Source organism: Haliotis asinina, chromosome 8 (assembly GCF_037392515.1).
Source record: "Haliotis asinina isolate JCU_RB_2024 chromosome 8, JCU_Hal_asi_v2, whole genome shotgun sequence".
NCBI classification, from domain to species: domain Eukaryota; kingdom Metazoa; phylum Mollusca; class Gastropoda; order Lepetellida; family Haliotidae; genus Haliotis; species Haliotis asinina.
The window spans coordinates 31,070,453-31,095,969 of NC_090287.1; the positions used below are offsets into that span (position 1 = coordinate 31,070,453).

Below are 25,517 nucleotides of genomic sequence, written 5' to 3' on the forward strand. Positions count from 1 at the left end.
TTGTTGTTAATTTCTGTAACAACATCCAGCCGTAGTTAATCAAACATTTGGTATTGCAGTTTATTTACACTCTTGATGTATTCCTTAAGCTTGTGCCCCTTAAGTGTATGCACGGTCAGGTAGCCTAGTGGTTAAAGCGCTCGCTCGTTACCCTGAAGACCCAGGCTCGATTCCCCACTTGGCTACAATTGTTACGGTTAAGTATTTGCCGTGACAAACAATGTAAGAAGTCCCCTGTGAACCGGCAACACATCGTATGAAGCCCATTTCCGGTGTCCCCCTGCCGTCATAGAGCTAAAGGCGACGTAGACGGACACTTACTCACTCACTATGTGAACACACAGAGCTAGAACACTCATATACCCACGGGGTACAGTCTTGTAGGGACAAAATATACACAGGGTTGTATACAAAACGTCATGGTTCATCGCAACGTCTTTCTGGTGATACATTTAAAAATAAATGACTTGTTTATAGGTTACATAATGTAAATATGATTATATAACTCCATGATAATGACCCAGCTTCAAGTTTACCGCGCGTCTTCCTAAGCCGTCGGTCCTGTCATGGAGCATCGGTGCTTAATACCATACGAGAAATGCGATTCGTGTAAAAACGTTTTCACGGATAATTAAAGGTGAAATTGTAGGTGAAATTAGTGATTCGGAAATATGTTGTAGTAGTAGTTTGTAAAATATGTTTCCTGTCGATGACTTGCAAGGCTTAAGAATTTCCAGCTGCAGTATGCATACCCGTACATGTCACAGCATGCATACCCGTACATATCACAGCATGCATACCCGTACATATCACAGTCCCTGAAAAGTTATCTCTCATCCACACGATCCTTCTCTGTTAAAGCTGGATCTGTTGAAATCAATCTGTCGAAAGGAACCACTTCAGCCTAACAGGGCATTCAGTGGGATGCGTAAGAGGATATCAAAAAAAGCATGTTTACTCGTAAAATCGGACAAAACTTAGAAAAAATACGAAAGCTGAAGAAAACAATAGATCAGACAACAGATGGCAATTTGGTCGCTCAGCCAGGTATGACAACGGACCGTCGACTCGCTTGAAAATGAAATGCATGCGCTGCCTACAGGCACAAGGGGTCACCTCAAAGATCACTCTAAATCTGTTTACCTTGTGTCGTCTGCAAATGGCGATTCGCCTCGCATTCAACAGAAGTGCTTCAAACAGTTCAAAATTAAAATTCAGGTGTTCGGTAAGATCATTATGTTGTTCATTGGTCCATCGGGGGCCATGGGCTCATGTACCCATGGGCTCGAGGAACATAAAGAAACCTCGAGGATGCATGAGCCCATGGCCCCCGAGGGACCAATGAACAACTTATACTGTAAAAGAGTATGGTACATTGTACTTTATATCCAGAGAAAAGCATCGCATTAAATGTCTCAAACTATATAGGTTCCATGACCACCCTGTCGCGTGTAGTATGTATGGGATGAATCCGACATTATGTTTATGCATAATATATTGTATATGATGTCATTATTCTATGATAATATATATTGATTTACCTGATCAATTAGGAATAACTATAGGTTTCCCAATATTAATCTACCTGGTTAGAGTGAATGAATTAGTCGAGCAGAGAGGTGGAGTGCAGTCAAAGGGAGGTAACTCTAATTTCTTGACGTCCTTACATGTAAACAGTAGCAGTATTTCCGGGTTGGGCTACGCACCTCTCATGTACTTGATCTTCTGCACTACGGTGAAAGTCCACTGAGTCCCATATACCGAAAGAGGTATCTATATAGAACATCCACAACAATATAACATGGATTTCCCTGTTGCATGTCCAGTTTTTCTATCATATGCTGCTGTCCTTTGCTTAGGCGAGACTTGCGCGATTGTCATGTAGAGCGAGCATTTCTTTAAAACGTTGTCAGTGGCTCTTTCCATCACGTTCTAATTTTACCCATTCGTAGCGCAGTACTTACCTCCCAACAGTCACACCAGATCGTCTGTAAGAGCTGTCACGACCTTTCATGTCGCGCAGTTATCGATGGAGCGTCACCTTATGTAGTCAATAGCTGCTGCAGTAGTGATCTGTGGTAATATCGGTTTGTATTGGAGGTAAGGAAAATGCATTTTTGTCAGCTGAATTATACACGTAACGCAGTGTGAGGCATACCGTATAGTGCAGTATAGTGATCCCAGTTAACCGGACGTCTCACGATCCTGACGATTTTCGAGTGAAACCAAAACGTCCTTATAAACGGGGTTCGACTATACTGCGAAGTTTGTATGTGAAATGTGAAGTGTGTATATAGGTGAAAAGTATATGTAAAATGTGTATTTCAAATGTGAAATGTGTGTGTGCGAAATGTGAAGTGTAAGTGTGAAATGTGAATTTTGTATATATAATATGAAATGTGAAGTGTATTCGTGAAATATGAAGTTTGTATGTGAAATTTGAAGTTTGTATGTAAAAACAACAACAACAACAACAACAACAAAACAGTGTTAATGAAGTTAAGAATAATTGCTTTTATATTTGTATACTTGGACATTTTGTATTCCTATTAAATCTTTTTTGTACACAGTGTGGTCAATTTCTTTGTAAATTGGGGCGGTGGGGTAACCTAACCGTTAAAGCGTTCGCTCGTCGCACCGAAGAGTTGGGTTTGATTCCCCACATGGGTACAAAGTGTGAAGCCCATTTCTGGTGTTCCCTGCCGTCATATTGCTAGAATAGTGCTAAAAGCAACGTAAAACAACACTCGCTCACTCACCCATTGTTAATTGCTACACGTATAAATGGACACTTTTGCTCGACTACAGTAATATTGAAGAAAGTTTTCCTGCCCATGAACCGAATATTGACCATAGAATATTCGCCAGTGTGGCAATATCGAACTTGGTTATTGCACCTGTAGTAGTGTAGTACACACATGCGACAATGTCACACTATTTCGAAAATATTTCTCTCTCTCTCACTCCCCAACTCTCTCTCCCTCCCTCTCTCTCTGTCTCTCTCTCTCTGTGCGTGTATATATATATGGACAAATATTTGAGTAGTATAGGGAATAGGGGTTCTGGACCACTTTCAAGAAATGTCTCTACAAAGCCTTATTTACTAAATAAGGCTTTGGTTGGGCCATTAGCTCTTGCTACTATTACCCCTACTACAAAAAAGTTGGCGGTAATTACTATGCCTACTTTGTGTTGGTAGGAGGTAACACTGTGCCGTACGGTACGATCAATAATTCTTCTCTTACAAATCCCCTACCCGGCCCATCCCTCAAGTAGTATAAGTTAGGTTCGTCGGCTTTCATATCCACTTTATCTATGTTGTAAGTTTTGACTGGCCATATAGGATCGGTGGCTCGCTTACGGCTATCGCCCTCGTGTTCCCCTATGTTATGTTTATATCGATGAAACAGTTTAACGTGAACCGCCTACGATCTCTTTGGTGTTCATAATAAAGGCTTGCTGGGCTTTTTGTATCCCCTGTTCTATGTACTTTTTTTTTCTCGTCCTCGCTGATAGCAGACTTACGAGACTTGGATCGAATATCTTGTTTCATTCCGTTATATTTTTTGAGTTCAGAGAGGATTGAACGAAACTCCTCTTCTGAGATCTTACTGTCAGAGAGTGCCGTGGAAATTCGCTCACTCACTGTGTTCAGCTTTGCTTCGGCCAGAACCCTGATCTCGTCGTGTTTCAATGCCTTACGATTAAGCCTGCGTGATACTAACTTAAGCGCCAACCCTGCCAACCCTGCCACCCCAGCCGTTATTTCAATACCTAGCACTATAGGTGCAGCCACGATGGTAGCCAACAACCCAACACCTGCCGCCCCTAGTCCCATGCTGGTTGCCATAAGGGTAGTGTCAGCCCCGTCCACGATATTGAAAGCTCTATTGTACTTTTTACATAGTGCTTTCCGCGTGTCACGGTCTTGTTCTAGTTGGCGTTTCACATCACATAACTGCCTCAAGCGGAACCCATCTACGGTTTCCAGCGTCTTCGCTACTTCCTCTACGACTGGGTACAGACCCATCCTATAATGTATATTTTGAAAGATATTTTAATTGGGTTTCAGTTAAAAATCTATCAATGAATTTGAAGTCTACAAGTTCTAGACTACTAGTCAGGGCAATAGGTGAGAGGCTAATAAACTCTTCTGTTGTAATAGAAACCCCACGGAGGTTTATTAAGTGGTTTATAGGACCCGTGGTATCCTGTTGTATAACAATACGACAATATTGGTCTATGTAATACCAGCGTATTGACACCCCGGGTAAAATTTGGTGTACTATTGGGGGAGCTCCATCGAATAAAGCCGTAAAGAAGACTTCTATGATGAGGGTGAAAGGGGAGGATATTCTATCAAGATTACTGCTAAATATTAATTTATTGTGTGGATAAGCACTTAACCCCTTTTTTTCGTAACCAGTAGATGGTATGTGTATTAATGTCCTCTCCGGAATGAAATCCCCGGCCCAGATACCGTTGTTCTTAATCTTAGAGACCAACCTATTATTTAATGTGATATAAGGTGAGGTGAATGTTAAGTTGATCAACCATTTGGGCTCTTTTAAATCTGGTAATGGCACCCGTCTGTACACGTTGTCTTTGAAGTGCAGGATGTATAATTCACCTTCCTCACCAGGCTGATCGAATCCCTCCGTATCTCCCAGGTCGTTAAGCGTAGTGTTGGGACGATGACTGGTCATTATTATACTATTACGATATAATTTCCAACTGGTTTTCTGATAATAATTCAGGGGTGAACTTCATACCCATGAAGTGTATGTTGTCAGGCAGGAAGATATTGGTTAGTGATATCTTGTTTTCCACGATCACGTTGACCCCCTGCAGACTGGTGTTGGAGTCGACACCCACCCGCACGTAAACGTTGCAAACTTGATACTGGTGTCGTTTCACCCACCCGAGTTTGATCCCCTTCACGATCTCGATATTATTCCCCGATGGTTCCCCTAGGTAGACTTTAATGACCAGTGTTGAGTTTGCCGGTAGATCCTCTAGTATAGTGACCACGCCTTCGAATTCAGACACCAACTGCAATTTCACGTTTTGTATGGCCGGTTTACTCGATAGCATGTGGGCTGCCATAGTGTTGACTGGGCTGACGACTACGCTACGTCTCTGAGTTGGGACGTAAGCCACGAGCAGGGTTCCATTGTTCACGACTTTGTTTAGGTGGTTGTCTTTGTTATCAGTAAACACGTAGGGAGAGACGAGTCTAATATTGAGAAACCACTCGTCGTTATCGGGTAACAACACCCACTTGTCATCTTCGGTGAAGACGAGCATATATGGTTTGTTTTGGACGACGGTAGTGCTCTCAACATCGTCTAAGTCGAACAGTTTACCACCGAACGATGGGTATATTATCCAATTATTATCACCGGTGTTGACAAGGGCGTACTTAGTGTTGACTGTTGCTCTTGTGGTATCTATCATATCACTTAGGGTTCCACCGGAGGGGATTTCAACGCGTTTGTAAATGTTGTTTTTCAGTTGCAAGGCGTACGATTTACCATCTACTCCGGGAGCGTCGAAACCGCGCGTGTCTCCGAGGTCGGAGATCCCGATATTGACGCATTTTTTCACTCCGGGCCCTTGTGCGCTGGTCATTTTACATGAAGCGTTAAGCTGAGGTATCCTATATTTACAGGATTATGATTTATATCTAACACCGATATTGTCAGCTCAGGTATGTTGCCCTGGGTTAATCTCTTATACTGCCGTGGTGAAAACGACTCGGTTCTACCGTCGTTGAATTTCTCAGTTTTCACCGGCACTGCTCTCAGTATAGTGGAAGGGTGACCTCCTTGAATGTTGTACGTTGTGCTCACCTGATCCAGATGAATGTACAGCTCTCGGTACGGTACTAGGTCGGGTACCTTCATGCCTGTGACGGTTGTTGTTGGTTTTATCTCGTCAGGAGACATACCGAGTATCCTAGCTAATGGTCGGCCGAGCCTCAAGGAGGTTCTTCCGTTGTTGATTAACACCACTGTGCCGTTTGAGTCGTTCATCTTGAGTTCGGCTCCCAGGGGTTTGAAGACCTCGTCGTTTAGAGAGCACACACTATAGTAGCCGTCAGTTATCTGACTGCGAGTTCCACTGACGAACAGCTTATTGTTGCTGGCGTTGATGTTAGTCCATTGCGGTAGGTAGGTGATATCGCAGAGTGCGACTTCGAGTTGACCTGACGTGTTATCGATCGCGTGCGTCAGCTGAACGGCCTCACCGCTCGTTATTCCTGGAAGTGTTATGTACATGTTAGAGTATATATGCTCATTATATAATAGTTTTAAAATGTATTCCCCTGGTGTGTTTTACCCTAAACTGGACGTAGATTTCTCCCCCATGAAGATCGTGGTTGCTCCTGAGTTGTATTTCAATGCCCAGCTTTTAGATGTGTTCGATAAGTATAAGCTTTCGGTGACTAACGTCAAGGCAGTCCACGCTTGGTTCAACAACCCTATGCAGTTCTGGCAGAATCAATTCAACTTTGCCGTGTGGTGCGCTACAACGGGGTGTGGTGTGACATTGGCCGACACTCGGCGTGGACCGCTGAGTCAGTCTGTGTTCAAGTTCCACGTGTACTACCAGGTCAGACGTATCCTTAAAGAGATCAGCGCCCCCCTCCCACAGGACAAAGCGTGGGACGCAATAAACAACCCGTACGATAGACGGGCCTACGAACGTATTTGCAATGAATTCGAAATAAACCCGAAGACGGATTGGCGTTTGCCGGGGCCGAACCACGGGTTGGGTATTCCTTATGATGGCGCGCGATCAGTGAAAGAAGTCAGTGATGATTTACTGAAACGAGATATACTACGCCAGGACTTTGCTTTGTCGAGTAATGAATGGAGGGATGATCGTATGAACTTTAAAGGTGGTGTTGCTTTCACAGTCCAGAAAGTGGAGCAGTCAACCGCAGACGGGTGGAAAATGTTCATGCTGGACACGTCGAAAGGATTCACTCGTGCCGGGGTAGTCAGGTTGAACGACTCGATTCGAACGTACGTGTGGGCGCTGTTGGGTGCGCAGTCGATGACGCGTTCCAACATCCTCGGTAAGGGAACTGCTTACGACGCTCAGACACAGTTCGTTTCCAACGTTAAGGATGCTATCAATTCTCCAGTTGATCTCCCGCGGGCCATCGACCGTTACCAAAACGTGTTAGAATACGCCAGATCGAAAGTCAATTACGTGTTCGGCGTGGGGTTGTACATGGCTCCGAGTGATATGCAACTGAGAATAAAAAAAGTGGTGGGTTATAACAACAAAATAGTCATAGCCACGGCGGATCAAAAGTTGGGTATCAACCCCGATATTAACACCCCCTATATCCCACACATCCCACCACGTGAAAAGGGTATAGTGGCGCCACCTCCGGAGCCTAAAGTTCATGTGCCCCATATTCATGTGGGGGTACCCCCCTATCAGCAGCATATTGATAATAAAACAGCCCTAGTGGTTGGTGGGGTAACTTTGGGACTTATTTGGTTAAAGATTTCTTAGCCGCTACGTACACCAGACCCGCCACGGCGACGATGGCTGCCCACAGGTTTTGACTGAGCCACATGGCAGTTTTAGACAGAGCGCTCAACAACCACGAGACGATGCTACCCAGGATGCCGGGAAGGGCTTCGGCGGCTTTACCAGCCAGTTTAGCTAGGCCTTCCCCGAGTTTTTTTATCCAGTCTTTAACACCACCGCCTGTGGGAGTGGGAGTTCCCCCGCCGGCAGGTGTGGGGTTTCCCCCTGTCAGTGACACCACCAGGGTTGATATGATGAAACCCAATGCAGTTAGAATGCTGGCGATGGTGATCCCTTGCTCCCGGAACAATATCCGAATCCTGTTGGCTAAAGTTGTATCCTCATTCAGTATTCTATCGATTGTTTCCCGAATACGACTGATCTGGGATCGAAGCTGTTCACGATTCGAGGAAGCGGATTCCAATCGTGTACGTCTCTCGTCTTCTAAATCACATATTCGTTCATTGATACGACGCTTCATATCATCGTTTTCAGTTTCGTTGAGTTTGGTTTTTTCCCTAGCGATGTGCTCGTCGATTTCGTTCAGTTTCCCCATGTTGTTCACGAGTTCTCCACGCACGCGTTTCACGGCTTCGTCTAAGCCGCGCAGTTCCCTTACCGGAAAGTCAAACCCCGGTAACGGTTTGTCCCAGTAGGTGCTCAACAGTTTTTCTATGCTGTCCGAGGCTTCTGTAGCACGCTGTGGTGTTATTTCATCTCTAGTGGTGAGGTGGGATCTGGTAGCTTGCAGATCTTCAACAACGGCCTTAGGTATTGCACCACCGTAATCATTCATGTTTAGATTTTTACGGATAAATTCGACACCATGGCGGCTGGCTAGAGTTGACAAGGCCAGTGGTTTTTTATTGCTCTTGTTAAAGAGGTCAACCCCTGGGTCAGACTTAAGGCGTAGAACACCCTTTGTATCAATAAAAAAATTCTTATGGTATCGACCCTGTGGTTCAACGTAGTTTTTATCTCTTCTTAAACTTTCGTAATAATCATTTACCGTTGTTTCCAAGAGTTCTTGGTTCAATGGTGAACTAGTAAATGAGGTCTCCTGCTCATCATCGAATGCCTGGGCACTAGCGCCCGGCATCTCCGTCATATCTATGTCTTCATCCATTAGTATTAAAAATATATTTCTTTTATATAACAATGTACGGCAGAAAATTAGATCCTTTCAGAAGATTGAGAGAGCCATTAGGAGCCAGAGCCGTGCGCCAGTCGGTGACCATCACCAACAATCCCAGCAAGATAGACCAGAATCAAACTCTGCTGGTTAGATTTCCAAACCTTGGTGAGAATGACCTCATTGTACCAGGCACTGTTCGACTGGCGTTCAATATCACGTTGACCTCCGACAACGACAAACGCGAGCTAGTGCGGAACGTGGGTCGAGCTATCATCAAGAAAACGACCGTCAAGATCAGCGGTAATGAGGTGCTGAGCATCGACGACAGCGACGTGTTTCACTGCTACAAGGATCTCTGGAAAAGCGAGAGAGAACGAGTCAATGATGTGTACCAGGGCATCAGCAAATCAACCCGGGCGCGCATAGGATACGTCTTCACGCAAGACCAGCAAGACAAGCTATCGGACGGTGAAAAGGCCATCGCTCGAGCATACGGGAATAGATTCTGCGTGCCGCTCGACTTCGAGTTGCTCACGGGACACGCGCCGTTTTACCAGGCCGCGCTGGGTGATAGGCTCGAATACGAGCTCACGTTTAACGACTATAGCAAAGTAGTGCGTACGCCGAACGGTGATGAGGCTAGTTATGCCATAGACAACATCTCTCTTGAGTTCGACATGGTCACTAGCCCGGAGCTGGCCAGGCAGGTTCGAAACCAGTACTCTGGGAAGATGGCCATCCTGTACGATCGCGTACTGAGGCATAGATCAGTCGTGCGAGATAAGAGCGACACTGTGTGGAATATCAACCTGAACGTGCCGGCGCGATCGATGAAAGGTATCCTGGTCGTCCCCGTGGAGGATTACGATCCATTCCGGAGGGACAGCGAGAAGTTTTTCAACCCCGAGATTGAAAAGGTGGAAGTTACCATCAAGGGCGTGCCCAACCAGCTGTTCAGTCATGGTATGAGACCACACCAGCAGTGGGATGAGATAAAAAAGCTACCAGTGGGGGATTATATAACAAAGGACCTGGACCTAGGCTCCGTGCAGATCGGTGAATACCTGACCACCAAGTACGCCCTATGGTTGGACATGCGATCCACGGATGATGATAAACTGCACGGTAGCGGGCGCCGTATAGATAACGGCAGCGAAGGGATAACCATCCAGATTACTAAGAAGGCTCAAACCGCTGGTAAGTTGAAATTATATCTGTACGTTATTATGGACGCGCAACTTAATATAGACAATGGGAGATTTGTGCAAGCCATCTACTGATGGGGGGTACCCCCACACCCCCCAGGGGTACCCACAACTACCCACTGACCCACACTGCGCCATAGTGTGCGGGCAGACTGGCTGTAGGAAGACCGTTTTCGTGTTGGATATGTTGGAGGGTTACTACAAGGATGTGTTCGATAACATCGTTATCATGTGCCCTACTCTGAGCATGAATAAAACGTACGCGCGACCTTGGGTGATGACGGACCCGGACGTACACAAAATCGACCCTGGAACACGCCTGCAGGACTGGTTGAAAGCTCTTCACGAGAAATTTAAAGGGGAACCGACGCTGTTCATACTGGACGACTGCAGCGCTAATCGCGAGATAACAAAAAAGAGAGACATGCTATCGTACCTGGCCTTCTCCGGCCGGCATGCAAATCACAGCGTCTGGGTGCTAACGCAGAAGTTCAACTCGGTGTTGAAAGACCTCAGGGAGCAGACGCGATGGGTGGCCTTATTTCACTGCAAGGACAGGGATTCGTTTGAGGAGTGTTTGAGAGAGAACGATGTGATGAGCAAATTAGAACGGGAACGGGTGAAGAAACAGCTCGCTGAAACTAAACACGCTAAGCTCGTGCTCAAGACTGACCAACCAGTAGCATATATAGTATGCTAAGCAAAGCTAAGCAAAGCTAAGCAAAGCTAAGCAAAGCTATGATATTTGAAGTATTTGTCGTGTGCAACTTAACCTTCATTTCTCTGTGTTTTGTCTGCATCAGGTATTATATAGTTAAAACTAAATCTTACTTGTTATATTATAAGATGGAGTGTGAGGAATTGCTCGAACAGTTGGGGGTCTCCCCAACGCCGCCGGCAGGCCCCACTGGGGGGGATTCCCCCAAGCGAGAGAAACTGGTGGCGTTGGCTGTTGGCGGCAAAGCCAAACATTACTTTGGAGACTACACTCCGGATAAAATTCACAAAATGACAGCCGAAGAAATCGATAAGCTGTACGCTAGATACGAGTCCCGGCTCAGAGCAGAAATGACAAAGACAATAGGATCGGCTATGACCCAGATATACACCGGTATTGTATCACACTTCCTTCCCATTCCACCAGAGCGCCGACTTTACCTGTGGGAGGACCTCGAGAAAGACCCTTTTATCGAACACGCCGTGAGCTCTATCAGCTGCGGGCTGTACCACAAATATGGTATGTTGTTGGCTCCAGTGACGGCGGCGATTATCACGGCAAAACATTGTCAATTTGAGAGAAGGAATAATAATAATAGTATAGATGGATGCTGCACAGGAGGTACCCCCAACAGTGGAGGAGACCCCTTCACAGGAACCAGTGAGGGAAGTGACCAGGCAGAAGAATCCTAAGAGAGTAGCTGCCGGTAAAAAACGGTGGTGTAACCAACATAAAGTGACCAACCCCCGACTGTTGTTGGTTGTAGGCGTAACTGCTGCCGTGGTTATAACATGGTTATACGTGGGGGTACCCTCCCACAGTGAGGGAAGTGGGGGTACCCCCACGCCGCCGGCAGGCCCCACTGTCGACCCGCATATCATGTTATAATTTTAATATTTTATATCATATACATAATGTCTGAGGGGAAAACGTTCGTCAACGACGCATACCACGCCACAGTGGTCGCCAGTCTAGCCGTAGGGTACGCTCGGTTGACTAAAATGGTGCTTAAACAACCAACTATCAAGCTAGATTTCAACCTGCAGGATATGGGTATGCTCATAATGAACCTTGGTATGGCGATGGCCACAAAAGACATCCTAGTAAAACAAGGGATCATACCTGATAATATAATGAAATAAATATAGGGATGGCCACGATAGCTATGATGGTCGGCGGGGCGTTAGTGAATGCCCTGGCATTTTCCGGGAGTAATTTCCTCTTCTCGAAACTACGAGATGATCACGCGGCTGAAATACAGGAAGAAAGGAAGCGGCACGATCTCGCTACTGAGAAATTACAAAGAGGACAGGCTGAGTACGCTAAAAAACGCCTCCAGAGGATCGATTTTATTAACGAACAACTCAAGCGTGAAAACCATGCCATTAAAACATTCAACGATGTCGATGAAGCAATGAAAGAATACTATCTACTAACTGGTAAACAATTGGAACCGCTCAATAAACCCACACTCGCTCAGTACTACACACCATCCAAGGGACAAATGAATCGTGAACTGGGCTTCATAGTGTTGGGTATAGCAGCTACTGCGTTGGTTGCGAAGCAATTAAATTAAAATACCTATATAAGTAAACATGAGACCCGCTCCATACCGATGCGAATATATACTTATGGGGAAGACCGAGGCCTGTGGTAGGAAATGCAGGAATCAGGGGTTCTGTTGTTTCCATATGGGAAGTCCTAACTACACGTGTTCTGTGTGTGGTATCGGGGTTAAAGGACATTACTGTCTATGTAAAGCTCACGGAGCGAACGTAGTCAGACATCAACTCATCTACGAGAATAAAAAAGGCTACATAAAAGAACGTAGGCGACTGCTCAAGATAGCCACTTAAGGGTTACCTCTCCTTACTGTGAACCAATTAGACATTGGTTCTCTTAGGTGTAAACACGATGTCTACTGTAAGCGAGCTCAAGCGGGTCGCAAAACAGAGAGGTGTGATCGGGTATTCTCGAATGCGGAAGTCAGCATTGTTGAGATTACTAGGTTTAGAAGCCCCTCCTACAGTAAAACAATTAAAAGCTCAAGCAAAACAGCTTGAATACACGGGTTATTCAAACCTGGGGAGAGCCGGGTTAACCGCATTGTTATCACATGCCCCCGTAGCACGTCCCACTGTAAAACAACTGAAAGCCGAGGCACACGATTTGGGTTTAGGCGGGTATTCCCGTATGAGAAAACCACAGCTTGTAGAATTATTACGACAGAATAGAGCTATTGACCTACAGTTCGTGCGCACTGAGCGCGCTGTAGGCAACTATTTGAGAGGTTGGCGCATGCACGTTGATAGAAACATAGACATTACAGATATCAAGCCTCTGATAGCTGATAAGGTCAACCAGGAACTAAATAACTTAGGAAGTATCAAGTTTCAGATCACAGTGAAAATGTCGCTCGATAAGCAGGTTGGGAGTACCACTGAGTATGTTCAGCCTTACTTCCGAGGTCAACAAGAGGTCGCCACACATACAGAGACCATTGATACATCAATCGATACCAGTTTTCAGCAGATACGAGAATACCTAGAACGCTACACACACTTGGGGTCCGGGTGGGTTGTAGATAAAATCGATAATGTCTATCTAGACATAGCTAACTACGTGCCGTTCAGAGGCGGGTCATACCTAGCCTTGCCTCCCTACTATAGAAACAAACATGCCATAGTAAACGTTAAGAATAGAGGAAACGATTGCCTGAGGTTAGCTATCAGGTCAGCCTTATTTCCAGCTGGCACTCATTCAGATAGGCTTTCTAGCTATCCCCAAGACGATGGGCTCAACTGGGATGGTATAGATGAACCCACCCCCATATCCCAGATCACTAAAATAGAAAAACAGAATAATCTGGCTATAAATGTCTTTGGGCACGAAGGTAACACAACAATAGTACACAGGGTCAGCCCGGTGAAGGATCGCCAAGTTATCAATATATTCATGATCCAACGAGGTGAAAAGTATCACTACACATGGATAAAACACTTTAGCAAGCTGTTGTATGACCAATCAGCATACAAAGGAAAGACCCACTTCTGTGAACGATGTCTACATGGCTTCACCCGAGCTGATTTATTAGAATCCCACCGGGATGATTGTCAAGGTGTGGGGCAGACGGCCATACGAGTCGACATGCCTAAGGAAGGTGACAATATCCTAAAATTCAATAACCACAAGAACCAAATGTCTGTGCCTTATATTATATATGCCGATTTCGAAGCCTTAGTTGTGGGGGATACCCCCAGTGGTGCCGCCGGTACCTTTACCCACAAAACACAAGAGCATAAAGCCTGTTCGTTTGGATACATTGTCGTCCGTTGTGACGGGGAAACGAAAGCTCCGGTAGTGTATAGGGGGCCTGACGCGGCTGAAAGGTTTCTAAAGTGTTTGCAGGAGGAAGAAAAAATTATTAGGAATGCATTGTATAAAATCGCTCCCATGCGTCTGACCCGAGTCGACAGGCTAGCCCACGCTAGTAGCACTAACTGTCACGTGTGTGAATCACCACTTAACGGTGATTCGGTGAGAGATCACTGTCACATAACTGGTAAGTATAGAGGCGCCGCTCACAACGCGTGCAACCTCAAGCTTAAAATCAACCCTAAGACAATAAACATCCCCGTTGTCTTTCACAACTTGAGAGGGTACGACTCACACTTGATCATGCAGGCCATCGCGAAAATCGATGGTAATATAACGTGCATCCCCAACAACATGGAGAGATACATCTCCTTCAGTTTAAACGGACTTAGGTTCATTGACTCGTTTCAGTTCCTCCTGTCGTCACTCGACAGTCTGGTCAAGGCCAACAATATCTTCCCTATCACCGATCGATACACAGACGCCGAGACTAGACCCCTGCTTATGAGGAAGGGTGTGTACCCCTATGAGTACATGGATAGTTGGGTCAAGTTCACCGAGACCAGACTACCCCCTATTGACTGCTTTTATAGCAAGCTGAATGAGGCGTCCGTCTCACGAGATGATTACTCGCACGCGACTAACGTATGGAATAAACTGGGTTGTAAGAACCTCGGTGATTATCACGACCTGTACTTGAGGACAGATGTACTGCTGTTAGCCGACGTGTTTGAAACGTTTAGGCGGACATGTTTCAAGCAGTATAAACTCGACCCCGCATGGTATTACACCAGCCCAGGTCTGTCGTGGGATGCCTTGCTTAAAAAGACCGGAGTTAATTTGGAATTGCTCACAGATTACGACATGCACCTATTCATTGAGAAAGGCTTGCGAGGTGGGATTTCCATGGCATCCAAACGATACGCGAAAGCAAATAATCAATACGTGAAAGGTTACGATCCTAACAAACCAACCAATCACATTCTCTACCTCGACGCAAACAACCTGTACGGCTGGGCCATGAGTCAGTATCTACCTACAGGGGGATTCGAATGGGTACCCCACGTTGATGTTATGGGGGTTGCACCAGATTCGAACAAAGGTTATATCCTCGAGGTTGACTTAGAGTATCCCAAGGAATTACACACATCGCACAACAGCTACCCCCTGGCCCCCGAACGTATGAGGGTTAACCCAGACTGGATGTCTGAGTACCAACATAACTTGTCAGGTGGGCGTGTGACAGACGTTGAAAAACTCGTGCCTAACTTAATGAATAAGACCAAGTACATCGTTCACTATCGCAACCTACAGCTGTACCTGTCGTTGGGTATGAGGCTGACCAAAATACACAGGGTGCTCATGTTCGACCAGAGTCCATGGATGGAGCCCTACATCAGAATGAACACAGACCTACGAAAAAAAGCCACCAGTGATTTTGAGAAAAATCTCTACAAGCTCATGAACAACTCGGTGTTTGGTAAGACTATGGAGAACCTGAGGAAACGCGTGACCGTGAAGCTGGTTCGGTCGAGTGAGGAAGACAAGCTCAGGAGATTGATAGCCAGTCTGGCATTCAACCGTAGTAAGATATTCACAGACAACCTGGTTGCCCTACACATGAAGAAAAGCCACATAAAATTCAACCGGCCTGTTTACGTGGGGATGAACATCCTCGATTTATCCAAACACCTGATGTACAACTTTTACTACAACGAGCTCAAGAAACAGTACGGCGACAGGTGTGAAGTGCTGTACACTGACACGGATTCCCTGCTGATGGAGATTCGAACCGAGGACGTGTACGAGGACATGAAAAAACACCTTGATTTATACGACACCAGCGATTACCCTAAGACCCATGCCATACACAGTACTGTAAATAAAAAGGTCCTAGGTAAGATGAAGGACGAGTGTGCTGGCACGCCCATAGCCGAGTACATAGGTTTGAGACCTAAGATGTACTCCATACTGAAAGCCGACAATAGTGAGATCCGGAAGGCTAAGGGGGTTAAGAAGTATGTGGTGAAACAACACATCAAACACGCCAGATTCAAGGAAGCCCTGTTCAAGACCCGTACCTTTAGGCATAAAATGAACACACTTAGAAGTGATGGACATAAGATATACGGACTGACTATAAACAAGACGTCCCTGTCGCCTATGGACACGAAACGTTGGATAGCTATTGATGGGATAAACACATATGCATATGGACATGAAAAAATTTGAGGCTATTTACTACAGCCCGCGTGGGTACTGGAAAGGAGCTAGCGCAGTAGATAAGCTAGCTAAAATAGCGCGAGTACCCCCGGAGGAAGCCAAAGCGTGGCTTGAAAAACAAGCCCTGTGGCAGATCTATTTGCCGGCACCACGCTACGTGCCTAGAAGGAGGTTCGGTATTAACATACCTAATAGCGTTCACAAGGCAGACCTACTGTTCCTACCCCACGACAAGAGGTACAAGTATGCCTTAACCGTAGTGGACGTAGCCAGTCGTTACAAGGAAGCCGAACCCTTGACCACGAAAGATTCGGCCCAGGTAGCCAGAGGATTCGAACGCATATACAAACGCAGCCCGCTGATGTGGCCAACAGAGCTGCAAGTTGACCCCGGACGGGAGTTCATGGGTGCCGTGTCACAACTGCTAGCCAAACACGATACAAAGGTCAGGCGTGGCACGGCCGGAGCCCATCGCAGCCAAGCCATAGTTTAGAGATTTAATAGGACTTTGGCTGAGCGCTTGTTCGGCTATCAGTATGCTAGGGAGATGGCCACCCCTGGAAAACGATCGACTGAATGGGTCACGAGGTTACCCAAGGTGGTGTCGGCAATCAACCATGAAGTCACCCGTCTCACCGGTAAGAAACCGGCAGACGCTATCAAACTAAAATCAATAGTTGCAGAGTCGGCCGCTCCATTGCGTGGGAAGGAGAAACAGATACCAGATAGGGCCCTAGTGAGGTATCTATACCAGCCGGGGGAACACGAGGGCGATAGCCGTAAGCGAGCCACCGATCCTATATGGTCAGTCAAAACTTACAACATAGATAAAGTGGATATGAAAGCCGACGAACCTAACTTGTACTACTTGAGGGATGGGCCGGGTAGGGGGTTTGTAAGAGAAGAATTATTGATCGTACCGTACGGCACAGTGTTACCTCCTACCAACACAAAGTAGGCATAGTAATTACCGCCAACTTTTTTGTAGTAGGGGTAATAGTAGCAAGAGCTAATGGCCCAACCAAAGCCTTATTTAGTAAATAAGGCTTTGTAGAGACATTTCTTGAAAGTGGTCCAGAACCCCTATTCCCTATACTACTATTTGCTCCGTACATCGAAAACTGTCGCCCAAGGTGTTGTCAGTGTTTGCCCAACTGGCCTCAATCACTTGCCTTGAAGCGTATTCGTAGAGGACCTTCCAAGTCACTTAACGCTATGTGTTTCGCTTCAAATTAATAAATGCATTAATTCATTCGAACTTTTGAATTTCATATTGATTGTAATCTTAGTACATATCTTTTAGGAAATATGCTATAGGGTAGCTTTGCTGGTTGCTGATAGTAAGGATTAATGAGAGAAATGCAATACTGATTTTACAGAAGCATTGCATGATAGTGTGCCTTTAAATTGCTGTTACAGTTCACCAGCATCATGTCAGAAGATACCGAAGCCGAAGCTGTTGTCGTTGACAACGGATCCGGGATGTGTAAGGCAGGCTTTGCTGGGGATGATGCCCCACGCTGTGTTATTCCATCTCTGATTGGTAGACCAAAGTACGAAGTGAGTAACTGATACACTGTGATATGGTGCGTTGTATGATAGTAAGGGACCTGGCAGCCAGAGCAGGGACCAACCTACTCCTCAGCTACCCCAGGAAGATAATCTTGGCGTGTGTGATATTTGAGAGCGGGGTTCGTTTTGTCTTTGACCTTGGCACGAAAGAGAGGTCATAGCAAGGGATAAAAATGGCTAAAGTGGCATGGAGAATGATTTAAACAATAATTGAAGAGTGACAGGGAATGGCAGAGAATTTCATTTTGAATATAACGAGTGAAAGACATTCTGCCATTCGCCATCACAAGTTGGCTATTGTTTTTTAAAAATTTAATGTAAGAGTTTTTGATAAAAAAATTCGCTGAAATGAAAACAGCAATCTCAGAAAGGAAACCCGCGGTATGGGGAATCTCCCACATCCCTACGCGTTGATTGGCTGTTTTTTTCTGAAACAGCCAATCTAATTTAAAGTGAAATTAGTCGGTACGTTTTCATGGCAAACAAATTATACCTATTTAATAAACGCAGTTAAATAATTTCACGTATATCTCTTTCTTTTCTGAGAAATGTCTTATTCAACAACTCATCATTATTTTGAAGTGTTCCTCTCCTGCCTGACCCGATTCCTGTCGAAAGACACCATTTTTCAGCTTGTAAAGTGAAGTTTTTGTAATTTATGGAGCATGGCTCGTGCGGTACATCAGTGATGTGCCTGATTCATTTACTTTTAAGCAAGAGACCGCCACCGAGGTTTAGCGGTTACAGCGTCCGCCCGGACGGGTTCGCCACCCTTAAAATTTAATTCTTGTTGTTCCCTGTGCTCTGCATTATTGGGTAGAAAAAGGACTGGTTGACTCTGAGTCTGTAAAGTGTGTGGACATGGCATTTATGCTTAACACAAGCATGGTATCTCAGTGAGCGACCACTTTAAAACCAGCTTAAGTCTGGGCGTGTACAAACAGCCACACATATACACAGACATGCTCCTCGTCATGTGAGAGAAGTATTCTAAGTACGACGTTAGATACCATTTCATCTCACCTACTCATAAGCAGTCTCTAATTAAACTAGTTGTAAAGTGACCCCTGGTCAGTAGAAGCCATTCCATGGTACACAATTTACATACAACCTAGCCGTTACAGATGCTGATGTGTCTTGCAGGCCTGCATGGTTGGGGGGTTCGCAAAGGACACTTACGTTGGGGATCAAGCACAGACGAAGCGGGGTGTGCTCAGTATGAAATATCCCATACACAACGGCATCATCACCGACTGGGACGACATGGAAGCTGTCTGGCATCACGTCTACTACGACGACCTCAGAATAGACCCATCGGAACAGCCGGTACTCATGACGGAGGCGCCCCTGAACCCCAAGCGTAACAGAGAGAAGATGATGGAGGTGAGAATCCTCGCCCAGGGGAGGGGTGGTGGGAGACCCAACGATGGCCATAATAAGGATGTGATATCGCTGAAATTTATTCCCTCTTTATTGCAGATTCAGTTCGAGAAATTCGACGTCCCAGGCTTCTACGTCAGTATGCAGGCGGTTCTGTCACTGTACGCCTCGGGCCGTGGCGGTGGGATTTTGCTGGATTGTGGAGATGGTGTCACGCACGCAGTGCCCATATATGAAGGTACTGAACCCGCAAGAGGAACACTTTGGTTCCTTGGTCTGTTTGTACCAAAGGCCCTTGTGTCACTGCGAGGATTAAAGTTTTTTTTAAAAATATATGAACATTTTGAGATAACCACCGACTTGAAACGCTTCACAATACAATATATCTAGACATCTAGACAAGCATTTCCAGCTGGGGTTGATCTCAAAATATTTATATTTTTAAAAAAATCTTTAATCCTCGCAATTACACAAGGCCTGTGGTTTATAGGGGCGGTTGGGAGCCTTGTGATAAAATCGTTTGCTAGTCAAACCGACCCGTGTTTAATTCCCCACGTGGGTAGACTGTGAGGAGCTCATTCCTGGTGTCCCATGATGTGATATTGTTGAAACCAGCGCTCAATTCATCACTTGGCATATTTGTGTTAGGTATAGATCACTGCACTTTGAATACGAGTCAAGCGATATCTGATATATAATCTGACATGTCAACACAGAATACGTCTCTGTTTTCGAATAGTGTTACACTCAAAGTTGTGATCTGCTTCCACACCCATTATTATCTTTGAAAGGTCTGAATGACCTTTATTTTAGGTTCTTGTGTCTTGAGTACTGATTACTCTCTCATTCCCAGGCTACGCCCTGCCACACGCTATCCGGAGAATGAACCTTGCAGGCCAGGACATAACGTCCTACCTCAGCAAGATTCTGCAGGAGAGAGGATACGACTTGACTTCAACATCCGGTGAGTTGTGACAATTGTCTGTATGCCTTGGTCCTGGTGTCTGTTGTTCTGATCCTGGAATATCGGCAGTCTAAAATCATGCTCACAATCGATAGGACTAAAGATATGTTTCAAACGTCCAGACAACTTAAACCAACCACTGTTAGTGACCAGCATCCACGTTGCCTGACCGCCCTGTCAATAATGGCGTCTTCGTACACCAGCGTATGATCGCCAGTTTGAAAACCTATGGAGATATAATATATACTATATAATTCTGCCAGCTCCAGTTTTCAAATGACGAATATCTTTTGCTTGCTCCGAAGTCAAGTGATATCTGAAAGGTAAGGGTCAAAAAAGCATTGGTGTGAATGGAGGCAGTTTATAGTCCTCGTCAACAGTTTGCCCTATTTCAAAAATGAATGAACGAACTGGTTTGTAATGTTTATACGCACAAACCTATATTTGCTAACTTAATCTCCAAACCATAGCACCCGTGATGGTCCCGGAGTAGAATAGGCCTTCAGCAACCCATGCAGCCTATACTCCTGGTAAGAGGCAACTAACCGGGATCGGGTGGTCAGGCTCGCTCGCTGACTTGGTTGACACATGTCATCGGTTCCCAATTGCGCAGATCGATGCTCATGTTGCTGGTCACTGGATTGTCTGGTCCTAATTTACAGACCGCTGCCATATAGCTCAAATATTGCTGAGTGCGGCGTAAAACTAAACTCACTCACCCAAACTATAGCCGCCATTATTAGTAAACATAATGTAATGGCGACCCCTTGTGACAGGCTTTTCTCGAAGACCATGTGTTCCAACTGTAGCTAAGGCTAAATAAAAAAGTGAAACGTTTCTCGAGTGTCGAATCGTCACTTTTGTTTGTTCGCGCAACAATTTTTATAACCATTTAATAAAAAATAATTTTGACCCGATCATTCATTAGTCCACTATAAGAATGAGTGTCTGTAAGAACGAGTGTGACTGAGTCTACAACTCATTTACACGTGCTAAACATCCCAAGCTGTATTTCTAAGAGAGAGAGAGAGAAAAAAAACGCGTTTCTTCCTCGTCACTTTTTGTCTGTCAGAAATTTTAAAAACAAAGTTCCTACCACCCTCATCACTTTTGAAAAAAAACATTTCATTTTTTTATGCAGCCTAATGTGTGAGCAGCTGTCCCCGTTTCACACGGCTATCGCAGCGCTACGACTGCCGTAAGTCCATGTGACACTACGCCTGGGCCCTGTTTCACAAAAATCTCGTAAGCCTAGGATCTCGTAACTTTCCTCGTAGCACTTGCACCTCCTATGTTACAGTATGCTAGGTACAAGAGCTACGAGAAAAGTTACGAGATCTTAAGCTTACGAGAGTTTCGTCAAACGGGCCCCTGGACTTCCGAAGCTCTCCCAGATTTAAGATGGTCGTAAGTGCCGTACATAAATATTAGCTTGCAACGATATCGAAAATCTAGGCCCAGTGTAGGAGGTAGGTCGTAACACCATGAGAGTTTTGTGCAACAGAGCCATATTCGGAGTATCAGTCTGTGTTCATATTTACACCTCTCTGTACTTATACATGTACCTGTTTTGAAACATACCTTAGAAGTGCTCACAATATCAGTTGTCTGACCTTGAAACACTACCACTCACGAATTCTCCTCACTGAATATGTTGCTCTTGAAGCTGAGTTCGAGATAGTTCGACACATCAAGGAGAACCTCTGCTACGTTCCCCTGGACTTCAAGGCGGAGGTGAAAGCTGCTGACGAGTCTTCTTCACTTGAAAAAGATTACGAGCTTCCAGACGGGAATGTGATAACAATAGGCAGTGAGAGGTTCCGTGCTCCAGAAGTTCTGTTCAAGCCAAGAATGCTGGGTAAAAGTCGTGACTACATTTGCCCCAGTCAAGAGCTGAAGTGATATTGGTTTCATGACATAGAGATTATAATAACTGGGAGACATTAATATATATTAACCATGGTAAAACGAAAACTTTTAACTGTTTTGAAAAACGATTTCTCTGAAAATAGAAATTATGTACTACTACTACTACTACTACTACTACTACTACTACTACTACTACTACTACTACTACTACTACTACTATGTCTTTTATACATAAGTAACCCTTGCAGATACGGGTTAGAAACTGTCCTCCACAACCCATGCTTGTCGTGAGAGGCAAGTAACAGGATCGGGCTTGGGCTTGGTAATATGATTGACTCTTGTCATCGTATCACAGTGCCCATTTTGTCGATCTCTGAGTGAGTGAGTTTAGTTTTACGTCGCACTTAGCAATATTCCAGCTATATGTAAATAATCGAGTCTGGACCAGACAATCCAGTGATCAACAACATGAGCATCGATCTGCGCAATGGGGAACCGATGACATGTGTCAACCAAGTCAGCTAGTCTGACCACCCGATCCCGTTAGTCGCCTCTCACGACAAGCATAGTCACCTTTTATGGCAAGCATGGGTTGCTGAAGGCCTATTCTACCCCGGGACGTTCACGGGTTGTGATCTCTGGATTCAGACTCAATTATTTATAGACGCCGTCATTGTTGTTCAATGTGTCCTTTAACAATAAACAAACAAATCATACGTCAGTAGCATGACACAGAATTGCGATAATTCATAATTGATGTTGACTGTATTTACAGCCCCATCACGTTTATCTTCACAGCCGTTTGATGAAAATTCCCAAAGCATGTTTGATTTGTGTTGAGTGTGACTTTCCCATGTGATGCTTCCTTCCAGGCCTGGAGAGTGGAGGAATCCACAGGATGATTATCAAGACCTTAAAGAAATGCGATATTGACATCAGGAAGCACATGTGCACCAACTTCATCCTGTCTGGAGGATCGACCATGTTCCCTGGTTAGTTATGGTTATAGTTGAGCTACATGTATTCTGACTGTGAAGATCCAGATTAATACTGATCTTCAGCAACTCATGCTGACTGTTTTAGAGGACAAAGGGGAACGGCTGACCAAGCCCACTAACTTGTTTAACAGGCAACTCATGCTGACTGTTTTAGAGGACAAAGGGGAACGGCTGACCAAGCCCACTAACTTGTTTAACAGGCAACTCATGCTGACTGTTTTAGAGGACAAAGGGGATCGGCTGACCAAGCCCACTAACTTGTTTAACAGACAAGTCATGCTGACTGTAAAAGAGGACAAAGGGGATCGGCTGGTCAGACTCACTAACTTGGTTGACACGTGACATCGTATTTGGGTTGTGTAGATTGATGCTCATGCTGTTAATCACTGGAATGTTTGGGCCAGATTCGATTATTTACGGGCCAATTTATGAGTGAGGCATAAAACACACATCTATTCGGTGAAGTAATACGGAATTACAGATGAAATTCGCGATAATTTATATGTATCTAAAAATTACATCTACAATCTTTTTCGAAAAAATAACATAAATTATGTTGTTTCACTCCCATGAAGTAACATATTCTTCATCAACGATTTCGTCAGCAGAATTATAATTTCATGACTCTGTCTTTAATATTGACACAGCAGTAATTAAACTAGAGGCGATCGTCATCAGGGTTACCAATATATTCCAGGTATTGCTGAGCGACTGACAAAGGAACTTGCTAAACTTGTGCCGAAAACTGTGAAGGTGAAGGTGGTTGCTCCACCAGAGCGGAAATTCTCAGTGTGGATTGGCGGTTCCATCTTAGCCTCGCTTTCAACTTTTCAACAAATGTGGGTCACAAAGCAAGAGTACGATGAATTTGGACCAAAGGTGGTCCACAGGAGGTGTTTGTGAGGTCCACGTGACGAATTTAATGAGTCCACGGAAAGGTGTTTGTGAGATCTACGGGTTTTAGTTATGACATGTTCTGGGGAAATGTTTACAGGGTCCAAGTAAAGTGTTCTGCTGTCCACATAAGGTCGTGAGGTCAACACTGAGTGGTCATAAGGTGCAGTGGAGATTTGTAAAGTGCGTGCAGGCGAACAGGAAACGTCTGATTCACAGATAGCACTGATAGGTCCACGGGAAGAATTCGTGAGCATCTTTCGAGTTTGGGACGTCCACAGGAAGAGTCCACTGGTAATGTCTGTCAACACGAAAAAAAGGACACCCATTGATGTGGAAGTGAGGAGACTTAAGCAGAGGAACTCATGAATCTATGCGTATCACAGTGATAGAAACCATCAGTATTCGAATCTCAGTTTACTTCACATGACAGTGTCCAATGAACCTCTTATCGATGTGGAGTAAGAATATTCATACAAGTACTCTACATGTTATTAAGGCATGTGTACATCTGTGTCCAGTTTCGTGTTTAATTTACTGCCCGGAGAAGTATATAATTGTTTGTATATGCTTTTTTACTTGCGATAAACAATTCTTTTTGAAAGATGAATTTGATAAGAGTTTCAATATTAGATGTACAGGATATTCTTCCTGAACTAATCACATTTTGGTTGATTAATCAGATGAAAAAAATAGATGTTTGTACGTATACTTTTGATGTGAAAGTTGAAACTGTCTTGAGAGGCAAATACACAGGATACGTATATAGGAATTGGTGGGTATTTATTGATGCCAATTTCTGTAAAGAACTCGACTTTAGCAGTAGTGAAGTCAACTGATGAAGGAGAAAGAATGAACTTCTCACAAAGAAGCAGTTAACATCCATGACATTTCCTCCCTTAAATGAAAAGCAGGTAAGGGCGATTGAACCCGACAGTTTTCCCCAGGTATAAAGTCAGCGGGTAGTGAGTCACTGACATCCAAGGAACCGAATCCGAAGTTTGTACCTTCACTAACAGAAGGACTGTTCATATTGACAATTTCGCATCTTTAGTGAAACGTATTCCAGACCAGTGAAGTAGTTTCCAAATTTGTCTTGCCAGTCGGGCTCGCCATGCCTGAAAACTCCAAGCCCACAAGCTAATTCACTAGCGGCGCAAAATTTAAATCGTGTAGAAACCAAGCAAAAGATTACAAAAAGGTAGAATACCGTCCACAAATTTACTTTATAGTGGGTCCAGGGGCTGGGGTAATTAACTGGCCTGACAGGGTTTTTACTAGCCACAGGCGAGCAGGCCAGTGACTATTTAACACACTGTTCAGACATGGTTTTTGTGTAATGCTGAGAAATATCCTTTGATACACATACGGTTTCATGTTAATGGCAAGAGCACGCAGTCTGAAGAACACCTGAGTGAGAAATATGCAAACATATTGGAGTATAGACTGCATATCACAGACTTAAACTATACACCGGCGGCTGGTGAAACCTGTGCTGTGATAAACCTTTGGTACGTTGCAGTGTCATTATTCGGGATACGAGTGTATTTATGCAACTCTCTGCAAGACTCTGTCAAACCTGAAGATTTGAGACTCGTGAACAGGAATGATTAGCATATTTGTGGTGTGAAAA

General features: G+C 44.8%; 1 protein-coding gene across 1 annotated transcript; it reads left to right on the plus strand.

Moving 5' to 3' along the window:
• Nucleotides 1-1,648: 1,648 nt before the first annotated feature.
• Nucleotides 1,649-24,488, plus strand: LOC137293664 (actin, muscle-like). Its single transcript, XM_067824351.1, has 8 exons — nt 1,649-1,769; nt 17,627-17,767; nt 18,923-19,162; nt 19,259-19,397; nt 20,013-20,123; nt 21,790-21,981; nt 22,865-22,984; nt 23,688-24,488. Exons 2-8 carry the CDS (start codon nt 17,639-17,641, stop codon nt 23,891-23,893), a joined length of 1,137 nt encoding a protein of 378 aa, XP_067680452.1. The 5' UTR covers nt 1,649-1,769; nt 17,627-17,638; the 3' UTR covers nt 23,894-24,488.
• Nucleotides 24,489-25,517: the final 1,029 nt, after the last annotated feature.